Source organism: Rhamphochromis sp. 'chilingali' (assembly GCF_963969265.1).
Source record: "Rhamphochromis sp. 'chilingali' genome assembly, chromosome: 22".
NCBI classification, from domain to species: Eukaryota; Metazoa; Chordata; class Actinopteri; order Cichliformes; family Cichlidae; genus Rhamphochromis; species Rhamphochromis sp. 'chilingali'.
In genome coordinates, this window is record NC_137950.1 from 21,511,564 (window position 1) to 21,523,572 (window position 12,009).

The 12,009-nt window shown below is 40.1% G+C and overlaps 1 protein-coding gene across 2 annotated transcripts in view; it reads left to right on the forward strand.

Annotated features, from left to right (window-relative positions):
• The first annotated feature begins 708 nt into the window (after positions 1–708).
• The window catches only part of mta3 (metastasis associated 1 family, member 3), a 29,494-nt gene continuing 18,193 nt past the window's right edge, over positions 709–12,009 (forward strand). Inside the window, exons 1-5 of one of the 2 annotated variants that reach the window (XR_013970574.1) lie at positions 709–970; positions 3,101–3,168; positions 4,203–4,296; positions 9,724–9,850; positions 10,030–10,093. Coding sequence is in view for 1 of the 2 variants with exons in the window: in XM_080873764.1 (XP_080729890.1) it covers positions 943–970; positions 3,101–3,168; positions 4,203–4,296; positions 9,724–9,850; positions 10,030–10,093 (381 nt within the window). In the remaining variant the exon portion in view is untranslated. The remainder of the gene's footprint in view (positions 971–3,100; positions 3,169–4,202; positions 4,297–9,723; positions 9,851–10,029; positions 10,094–12,009) is intronic. The other variant, XM_080873764.1, reaches the window with a different exon arrangement.

A 12,009-nucleotide genomic window follows, 5' to 3' on the forward strand; every position in this document is an offset into this window, starting at 1 on the left:
GACCTGTCCAGGGTGTACCCTGCCTCTGCCTGCCTGATAAGGGAATGGATGGATGGATGGATGTCTACACCAAGTATACAAAACATAATCATATATTGAATCTTCTTCTTCTTTGCCACAGCATCATCTGCCTTCATCTCACTATGTCACTGTTACATCAACCATCTGCATATCTTTCTTCAATACAGCCATAAATCTTCTCCGAAGTCTTCTACTTTTACTACTGCCTGGAAGGTAAATCTTTAACATCCTTTTTCTAATATATCACAGTATATCCCTCCAAGCTATCTAAACCTCGCTTCTCTAAAGTTATTAGAATTATAAATTACATACTCATTTCTAATTCTGTCCACTCTGGTCAAGGTGGATCATGTAACGATGCGTAAAAGACAACAACAACAACAACAACAACAACAACAACAACAACAACAACAACAACAACAACAACACCACAGAGACTTCTTCATGTAAACAGTTCCTTTTAAGTTTTAGAGCCCTTTCTGATTTGTTAGGAATTTTAGAGAGACTCAGTTTCAATGATTAGATTCGAGTTTAAACTTCTGGCTTTACAGATATAAAAATGTCCTAAAAAATAATGTACATACTGCTTTCTTATGTTTTCTGAGGTGGGCTGGTGTCTGCGCGTGTGGGCCGCGTGTGGTTGTGCTGCGCGTGCGCGGGCCCCCTCCAGCGTCAGCAGTGGTTTTTCGGGTTGATCCGACTTCTTTTGGCTGCCGTGAGTTAACTGTATCATAAAGGGTGCTGTGACTCGAAGGAGGAGGGGGGGTTGAATTGCCATAATTCTCCCGATAGGTTACACATCCGGAGTCCCGACCATCTTAATTTGTCGCTCCTTTTCCCTTCAAAGAGAGTAACTTTTATTGTTTTTATTAATTTATTCCATTTCTCTTAGTTTATGGTTTGCACACTGGGAGGGCAGAAATGGCGGCCAACATGTACCGGGTCGGAGGTATGTATGTCAATGTGGATCTTTTTATCAAAGAGAAACCGTTACAGTTTTGCACCTTCTGGGCGTTATTTTGTGTTATTTTGAGCTGTTTGCATTTAATGGTGGAGATGCGGATGTGCTACAGCAACGTGGACGCGTTAAGTTGAAGCAGGAAGGTGAGAGTTGGTGTATATTTGAGATTCAAAATGGGTCAGGCCTCGCGTCTGTCGTGGCCACAGCAGCTAGCCGCCAGCTTGCTAAATGGTTAGCTGGCAATGTAAACATTTTTCACTTGTTTGCTGCTCCCCGGGTTTCTGAATTCTTAGACCAGGGGATACAGGGGGCTTCTACACGGATAGACCTCACGACTAGACGTGTGTTTCAAAGGTTGTTAACATGCTACCACGGACAGTCTGAAGCTGCCTTTGTATTTGCCACTCCTGGCATGCAGCCATTAGTACGAGACCTTATTTAGCTAACGTTAGCACCAGCGATGGCTTCACTGATTACCATTAATGCCGTCTCAGCGCTCGTTTGCTGCATTTAATGATCGTATTTAACCATCTCGGTAACATCAGGTGCCAAACTGTTTTGCCAAAGTGACCACCTACAGTAACCACAAGGGCAATTAATTATCAAACAGGGATGCAGGCTGGCTGATTTGCTAGCTAGCTCCTTAGCAGTCTACTGGAATTCAACATCAAATTATTGTCTCCGCGCATGGCGTCGCTGCGTCTGCTTTTACACATTTATTCAGGAATACTTGAGCTTTAAATCCATACACAGACGGCCACGTAGCCTAATTGCATTAATGCTTGACATGCCACGCAAACTATAGGCGTCTAATGACATATCTTGCAGCACTTTATAACCGGTATTTTCGAGGTGCATCAGCTTATTGTCCCCTCACGTCACCTTTAGGCTAACTTCTGCTGCTTTTAGGTGCTCATTGTAAACTCCGTGAACTTGTCGATAGGACACACAAACTTCCAGGTACATTCAGGTACAGTTTTTCTCCCTGTATGGAACAAGTCTTAACAAATGTAGTCAATATTTTGCTGCTACATTGCAAACAAAAAAAAAAGATGGGATCTGTAGTTTATTCATTTATTTAAGGTTTGTTTTGGTTTTGACTTTTTACAGCATTCCAACACTGATGTGCAGTACATTCCCATCCCAGAGGCTGAGGGTTATCATACACATTAGCATGATGATACATAGACTTTAATGACATGCACAACTCTGACAAATATGCCGCTTCACCGTTTAAAAGTCTGGAACATGTGGAATGAAATATATCAGACTTTGTGTCAATGCTGCCTTTGCCACAACCTAAAGTTGTGTAAAGTTTAATAAAAAAAAAAAAAAGAGATAGTTACATTTATTTTATTTGTCCCATTTGTTGGGAACTGGCAGTGTCTAGAAGACACATAAGCTGGAAGAAAGATGGGGATTCAAACCAGTGCTTCTGCATTAGGCTTACGGCATATGGGTCATCTACTCAAACCCAGAGAGCTATACTGGCATCTGGTGATGTTATTTATATGCATGGGCAATCTTTTTTTTTTTTTTTTTAATGGCATATTGAAGTTTTTATTGTCTTTAATTTATTTTTTCATACAAACTGAAACAGTGTGGTAACATATGGCAACAGGTTGAAAGACTGATAATTTTGCACTTTTATTCACCCATAACTTGGTGGTTGTTGACTAGAGATTTTTCCTTTTAACTTTTCTGGTGCAACACTTTCTGAAAGTCACAACTTTGCACATATTTATTGATTAAAGGACATGCATATTCTTTGATTTGACCTACTGTAGCGCCAATGTATTAGAAGAAGAAAGTGTACTTTATTGGTCCCCGTGGGGAAAATCCCTCTCTGCATTTAACCCATTCACTCAGTGAAGCAGTGGGCAGCCACTGGGCGCCCGGGGAGCAGTGTGTAGGGACGGTACCTTGCTCAGGGGTACCTCAGGGTAGCTGTTCAGGGGAATCGAACCCCTGACCTTCCGATCATGGGGCCACCACTCTACCTACTGAGCTATCCCTGCCCCCCCCCCCCCCCCCCCCCTTTTTTTTTTTTTTTTTTTTTTTTTAAAGTTCATGTGGTCTATATATTTAAATATATGATATGCGTGTTTCCTGTTGCAGACTATGTATTCTTTGAGAACTCCTCCAGTAACCCTTACCTGATCCGTCGGATAGAAGAACTCAATAAGGTACTGATGTGTGCGTTTTTCATTTTCACGAGTGTGAGAATATGTTAGAGAATTCCTTGAATTCCTCTGTGCTCCTGTCCCCACCCTATCACTTTCCCATTGTTTGTGTGGATTTTGTGACCTTGTTTGTAATATGGCTTGAAAAGACAGGTGTTCCCTGATCTACCAACTGTCATTAGTATGACTTGACACACCTGTGTGTGTGTAGGCGGGGTGACTATTATCAACATTTCACAAGCTCATGTAGCTTTGGGCTAAAGATGCAGATTTATTTTAATTATAAGCTGATACCAACCTTGAACAGCAGTGTTGTTGCTCTCTCTTTTTTCTCTCGGCATTTTACCGTAATTCCTGTTTTATTTTGTTCGAAATCCTTCACAAGCATTGTTAATAGGTGTGTAAAAGCTTTTCCTGTGTCATGCTTGCACTGAGATGTTCAGATAAATGCAGGTCATTATCGGATTGTGTGGGTGGAATAATGCTAGATCACATTATCATCCTGAAAGAGTGTACTGAGGCTCAATGTTATAATCTAAAGACAGGAGACATCGTAATTATCATAAATGATGAAGTAACAGGAAGTCCCTGCAGCATGATACGATTTAATAAACCTCTGCTGTTGCAAATACAAGCTGTATGAAGCTTATCGTGTTGGTAAAGGTGAAATGGAGTGCTTGATCAAGCACGATGGACATTTTTGTGGCTTTAGCTAGTGCATCGATATGCACATCGTTGTTCCTGTTATTTACTCCAGATCCCTTTTTATATAGATACATTTGCTTTTGTACACAAACTTGGAAGCAGGTAGGTGGGGAGTATAAGTTGTTTCTTTTTTTTTTCTTCTTCTTCTTCAAACCTTTTTCAAACCTTTTACCCCCACATCTAGTCATCAGTCACGACATTTAATACTGGCTGAGTTTGAGCACAGCTTGATAGGTACACAAAGGAGCCAGGTCTCTTGGGAAATTACAGGGTTGCACAGGTAGGTGTTGCCACTTATTTGAGTCAACCTGGATGTCTCTCCTCTCTTTTAGACTGCCAGTGGGAACGTGGAGGCCAAGGTAGTTTGTTTCTACAGAAGGAGAGACATCTCCCACAGCCTCATCCAGCTTGCAGATAAACATGCAAGTGAGTAGCAGTTGTGACGCATCATCTGTGTAAAACAGTACAGTTTCTTTAGATTGTGTTTGCATTAATACACATTAAACTGTTGTATTTACATTAGAGGGTTCTGTGCTCTAATTCACCATGTGGTTCTATGTGGGTACTCCGGCTTCCTTCCACAGCCCAAAGACATGCAGTTAGTGGGGTTAGGTTAATTGGTGAGACTAAACTGCTTCTATGTCGGAATGTAAGTGTAAATGTCTTGATGCATGCTCAATCATCCAGGTAAGGAAAACCCAAAAAGTTGGAGACTGAAGAAGTCACTTGGATGAGTGACGAAATGTTTCTCCCACTGAAAACGCTATGTTCAGATGAACAGAATAAACTTTTTGGGTAAGTGTGAATGGTTTCTGTTTTTCTGTGTTGGCCCGGTGACTGGCGACCTCACCTTTTGCTTTATGGCAGTGGGGATGTGCTCCAGCTCAACTGTGACCCTGATTTAGATAAGCAGAAGAAACTGGGTGGATGGGTTCTTTCTGTTTTGCTAAACTTTAGAGTGACTTGTCTTTGTTGGTTGGACAAATCAAGCAGTGTCACCTTGGACTCTATGAAATATTGTATTCTAAATTGTATTTTTTCCTTTAAGGAGAGTTGTGATATTTTAGACTAGTCAATTATGTGACAGAAGTGTAACCAGTGGTGAAGATTAAGCCATCCATCCATTTTCTTTCACTTATGCAGTTTAGGATCACAAGTGGCTGGAGCTGATTCCAGCTGTCATAGGCTGAGAGGCAGGGTACACCCTGGACTGAACTGGTCATCAGTCTGTCACAGGGCTGACACAGAGAGACAGGAAACCATTCACACTTGGGGCCAGTTTAGTATTACCAATCAATGCAGCCCACGCATGGTTTAGATGGTGGGAGGAGGCTGGAGTACTGGGAAAGTAGGGCTGGGCGATATGGCCTAAAATTCATATTGTGATATAATTTGAAGCATGTGCGGTAACGATATATATCGCGATATATTCTTTTCTTCTGTATAATGTATTTTCCACACTATAAGGCACACTTAAAATCCTTTAATTTTCTCAAAAATCGAGAGTGCGCCTTATGTATGAATTCTGGTTGTGCTTACTGACCTCGAACTGATTTTGGCGTGCAGAAATCTGTTAAAAAATGTTTTAGTACAACTTTGGTAAGCCGCACTGCTTGATGGATTGTCAGAGCATTACGGCTGCCGTAGTGAGGAGCTTCTGGGTCCTGAGTAATCTGGGTCCAAAACTCCGTCCCCTCAGGTCCCAAAGTCAAACGAACACTGAGAGTTAAAACGGTCTAAATTCTTTCATCTTTAATAAAATCATCAGCGTTGCTGCTTTACCAGGTGTAACAATTAAGTTTAACATCCAGGCATCCATGAAAACAGAAGTTATTAAATTTAATGGAGTTAGAAATTAACAGGAAGTTAGCTCGCTAGTTTCCACCTAAACATGGCATACCATGTTCTGAGAGATTTTTGAAACTATTTAAAACGTACAGCTCTGCTACCACTTCCAACATAAATGAAGACAGAAAACTAAACAGCAGTGGCGTTTGCAGGGTTACTGAAGTTGGACTACCTGGTATATAATGTTGTGCTACGTGATTGCTAGCAACACAGCTATGTTAGCATAACATTAGCACAGTGAAGCTGGAGGATGAACGCCAACTTTTTTTCCACTTGATAAAAGTTAACGTGAGGGATTCTGGTGGTTAGGGACAAATGCAATCGCATAGCAGGATGCTATACACGGGCCAAACTTCAGTCAGGAGAACAACTGAGATTATTCATCCACAATACGAGGTTAGTTATTAATATACTGCAACAACATGGGAATAGAGCAGCTGCGAGAGAATTCAACATTAATGAATCAATGTTACGGAAGTGGAGGAAGCACCGTTTTTGGCTTTCCCCATATTTCAAAAGTGCTTCATCTCTTTGCTATGACTCTCGGCATAATTTGCAGATGACCAGACGACCAAAACAGGCGCAGCTTGATGACATCAACATGCGCTATCGCGATAGAGCGGTATAGTCAAAATCTCTATCGTTGGCCAAATTTATATTGTTTCTATCGTATATCGTTTATATCGCCCACCCCTATGGGAAAGAACAAGCAAGCACCACAGAAAAGGGCCCAAGTCTTGATTTGAACCCAGAACCTTCTTGTTTTGAGGATGTAATGTGATGGCTAAATTTCAACAGACAGATGATATCAGGATGACTTAATTATCGAAAATTTTTAAAGACTTTAAACTTGAGACATGACACTTTGGATTTTCTTTTTTCAGAAAAAAATGTAATTAAGCTTTCTGTCAATCAGAATGACATTTCCAATAGTGATTTCTCTTGGCAACTTTGTAAATTGCACATTTAACTAGAAATAAGAGGTTTTTAATGCCAGAGATGGAGACGTTGAAACTTAAATTTGTACTCCAACTTGGGGGATTCATGTTTGTATTTCACAGTAATTTCTCAATTGCTTGTTACTGCATTTTACAGAATTTGAGTGTGGATGTGTGAAGTGAAAAGGAAAAGAAAGTGTTATCACAGCAACACCTATTCAGTGTGGGAAGCAGACTACCTGATTCCAGAAGGCTAATGGCCAGAATAAAACACATTAATAGTTAGTTTCTCGAAGTAAAAAACATGCTTTCCACCAAAGCAGATTTCCAGTTTAGATGTGGGTGATTGCAATGAAGAGCAGCAGGAGACCCAGTGAACAACATGTTTACTGCATTCACGTCATTCAGCACTGACTGGAAAAATACTGTTCCCTGTGTATGTGTCATAGAACTGCTGGTAAAAACCAGTTATCCTGATTGAGGTAGACTTTATAGACATAAAGCAAGAACAAAAAGATAAAACTTGCAGTATGCAGAGACAGAGCATTGATCAAAGTGCTGTGCCAGTTCTGCAAGGTGTTTGGTGTCCTTCGTCTGCCAGCTGGTCAGAAGAAAATCGAGAAAAAATATAAAAAAAAAATTTATGGCAGCCTAGTGCAGCGTAAAAAAACCCAGTTAATTTATGTTTGACATTATTTCAGAGGGAAAACAAAAGAACAGCAACTAAATTTGATTTTTACAGGACGAAAGTTTATGTAAGAGTCATAGCTGAAAACTTTTTAGTTGAAGGTAGAAAGATACAGATGTGTGGCTCTGTCTTTTTGTGTGAAGCCGGGTATGCTGTGCAATTTTGGGCAGCCCCAGATAAAAGATAACCAACAAAGGAAGGAACTGAGTCTCCAGAGCGGTGATCACACAGTAAGAGATGGTTAGAAGTATCTCGAATGCTCTTCCAACCTAAGATTCTTATAAACTTAAGATGTCCATTTCTCAGTAACTGCCGGTATAACTGTCTACTAACCAGCCAGGAGTCAGGAGCGCAGGTAGAAATGATCTTCTGATCAACATGACAGCAGAACATGTGGGAGGACAAAAACAAACTCAAACAAAATAGAAGAAAAACTTTGTGTTTAGTCTAGTTGAGTAATGGTTTGTATGAAGTGTCCTCCAGCTGTTAAGACTGAGCCAAGGGGGATGTTGCATTGAAAGAAGCGAAAGAGAAATAACAGCTGTACATTTTTGCCTCAATTCAGCAGGCACTGTACAGTCTGCGTGTATCAAACTTTATATTTTATTAAGCCTGTGGACCACTGTAAACACACAGCATTTAGACGCTTTAAAATCTCAGCAGACTGCATTCCTACTCTTCTGTACTGGATATGGTGCAATCAGGCACATCTGTTTTAACATTAACTAAGCTTATGACATCACTTAACTTTAGTAATGAGATGTTTCTGTGTTAAATTAAAAAAAAAAATCCTACCATTGGCTGGAATGAAAGACAGTACAGAGACACTAATCATGGTAGCACAAGATCAATAAGGGTTAAGGCCCTGAATAAATCCAGCGCATAACAGCAGTGTGCAAGATGCTAACAGGCAGGGCATACAGGCAACGCCATAACAATGTGCCTAGCATAGTATACAGGAACGCAGGTATGGCTTTGAGGTCGCAATGGGACACGTCTCCAAAGATGACCGTGCTAAAATCCTGTGGGATACAGATGGTTAACCAGTGGTGGACAAGCAGAGGAAAAAGGCCATAGTGATGGATGTAGCTATACCAAATGATGGCAACATCAGTAAGGAGAAACACAAAGCTGGAGAAAAACCAAGGGCTGAGAGAGCAGCTAGACAAGATGGAGAGTAAAGTCAACTTTGGTCCCCATGGTAACACTCGGAGCAGTGACGACCCCCCCAATCTGGGAGAGTGGCTCCAGCAAATTCCAGCAACGACATCTGAGATCTCTGCTCAGAAGAGCGCAGTCCTAGGAACAGCTAAGATACTGCACAGGACCCTCAAGCTCCCAGGCCCCTGGTAGAGGACCTGAGCTGGAAGAACAAATAAAGACTGCCCACAGGGTGAGAGGGGGATTATATATAATAGTATTTTACAAAAACATGAGCCTTTGCAGATGATGTGCAGAGTATTTTCTGCAACAAATGCTATCTGTTGCAGTTTATACATTTTTAACAGTAACTCTTTTCAGGATATTACATTTGTTTCACTTCTTAATGTAACATTAACTGAAATGCCAACATTTTCCAGACTCTAATGTTGGTGTATTTTTCGCTGCTGCTGCTGTTCCACCCACATGTTGTCTTCAGCAAACAATACTGTCATGTTTTCAGAGTTTAGCCATTGACGCATGATTGGCAGACTGGGTTTTAATCAATTGAGCAAAGCAATTTTTGCTGTTTCCCCAGCACATTGCAGATGAATAAAATAATGTTCATGGCAGTTGAAAAATTTCACTTTCAAATGAAGGCTGCTTTTCGCTGCTTCCTCTTTCAGCATCACTTGGGATCTTTCACTGTATATGGTGTGAAAGCTGCTGAAGTAATTCCCCTGTAAATGTCAAACCTATTAATTAAGATCTTTGTCTTACCTCACTGACTGTACAAAATAATTCTATTTCTCTCTGAAACTGACAAATGCATGCATTTCCCTCATATAAATGTGACACTATATAAGTTCTAGTATATTGAAAATCCACTTATAGAATTATATTTATTCAAAGTGTATGCAGTGCCTGCACTGTTTACCAGTGATTTAATATGTTTATATACTGCCTAGTATTATGTGCCAACCAGCAAATCCAGAGTCATAAAAGCATGGGCCTCCTCATTTGAGAAAGCACTGCTAACAAATGTGAAATTACAGTCTGAGGGATAAATTGAAGAATCTGTGAGTTTTGATGTTATTTATTTATTTATTTATTTATTTTTTTTTTCACATTTATCAGTCACTGTTTTTTTTTTTTGTTTTTTTTTTTTGTCTCTGGGATATATTGATGACAAAAGTGTCTCATGAAATGGATTCATTTGTTTTGTCTTTTCCTTTGCAGAGGAGCTCGAGGAGGAGAAGGAGAACCCAACAGAGACAGAGCTAACAGAAAAACAGAAACACCAGCTCCGCCACAGAGAGCTCTTCCTCTCCCGGCAGTATGAGAGTCTACCTGCGACACACATCAGGTACAGTGCACAGAGGCATACAAATACATACAGAAAATGGACTGTACAGCTCGCCAACTAAAGGCAGTGCCCATGGATAGTCACTCATTCAGCCATGAATCCATCCATCACACAGTGCGCACTTCCTTTGTTTGTGTTTTTATATGGTGTGTGCTTCCTCCCCTCTCTCTCTCCATTAGGGGGAAGTGCAGTGTCGCATTATTGAATGAGACTGAAGCCGTTCTTTCATACCTTGACAAAGAGGTAAGCCTGAGAGGGGGGAACAAATTGATGTCTCTTTCTGGTTTTTGTTACCTCAAGCTGCATCATAGAAAGTCCGGTCATAATTTACATGCTTTTTCTTTCCTTTTCTTCTTTTTGTTGTTGTTGTTAAATTCTGTTGCTTCAGGAAGTATTCAGGCTTTTCAGATATGTCCCTGCCAGTTATTAAACTCCTAAAAAAAGACTCTCACATTAGAAATCTGTTTCAATACAAATAATCAATTTGTGTCTTAAAGGGTTTAGATGCAGCTGCGTACACCGTTGCTTCATTTACCATGAGCAAATCTATGAAGATCCAAATTAGTGCCTGCACCTTGGCCCACTCTTCTTCATTTGTAACATCATGTGCACAACTCCCCAAAAGTTGATTCTGTTCATCTGGATGATTCTGTTCATCTGGATGATTCTGTTCATCTGGATGATTCTGTTCATCTGGATGAACAGAATCAACTTTTGGGGATTTACTTACCTGGATGATTGAGTATGCATCAAGACATCATGCGCACAAGTTCCTCTGGTACATGGAGGCAGACGCAGCGCTGGTTCACATTGATATAAAATGGGTTTGTTAACTAGGGCTGAACGATTATGGAAAATAATCTAATTGCGATTTTTTTGCCCCAATATTGCGATTGCGATGCGATATGCGATTATTTTTTTAAGGTCTTTGTCTTCTGTATTATTAAACAAAGACAAGCAATACATCATATAGTATGGCCAATACTATATTACATTAATTTTAAACTGTTCTTTCCTGGAAGACAGACCTCTGTTATGATGACATGAGGTGATGCATGAATTGATGACTGACATTTTTATTTAACTTCTTCAATCACAACAGTATATTTGAACATACACAATAGTTTATTTTTAGCTTACAAACATCTGAGCATAAAGTGCTGACAAGGAACCCTGGTGTAAACATTAAAATGAAAGTCAGTACAATGTGCAGATTGCAGAAATATACATAAACAAAATCAGTGGCTTTACCACACTCAGTTTTTCGACATCTGTGAACTACTAGACAGTCATTCAATTAAAAAATAATATTAAATAAATAAAACTAATAAATAAAAAATACACACATCTTACTGATCTCTGCAGTCAGTAACATTACACATAAAGTGCAAACATAATAGCAATTGTATAAACACACACACAAACACGCCTTTAAAATTTAAAGGCGTGAAATTGGACGGTCTAGTTCTGATTAGCGTCACCGCTGTCTCGGTGGAGTTTAATAAACTCGGCCGTCTGCTTCTTGCTATCTAAAATATAACCAGACACTGGCGTAAATTCTCGACTGTCTCATACTTCTGTTTAATAAGTTTTCTGTTTGACGTTTAGTCAGCTGTGTGAAAACCAAGGAGGAACCCACCCGGGGGATTAATAAAGTTTTATTTTATCTAATCTAATAACTTTAATCTCAGCCAAACCGATTTACTCACGAACAAACAAAACACTGAAAAAAGCCCAACAATAACATTTTTAGGTTGTCTAAGTGACTTATATATCACGTTTAACCCGAGCAGCGAAACTCCGCGGTGATCTGAAAATGATGTGCCGGGAGTTGTGCCGTTCTCGGCCGCATCAGTAACCCTTGAGCTCCCGGCTAGCTGTCGAGCTGGTGGGTAGCAGACGCCTCTGAAAACGTCGAAGCACTTTTGCAAATATGGGATATCTTTATAAACCGAGCAGATATTTGATGTTTACACAACTACTTTCTCACCTGAAAATATTTTAAAAGTTTATTTTGTGACCCAGAAAGATTAGTATGAGTAATTTTAAAACTTAGTAGCGGCCGCCATTGTTGGAAACTGGAGTTTGGCTGGGCCGCGCTATGAATTCTGGGATATGGTAGTAATTTGGACAGCCTTCGGCGCGTCGCTGTGACGTAA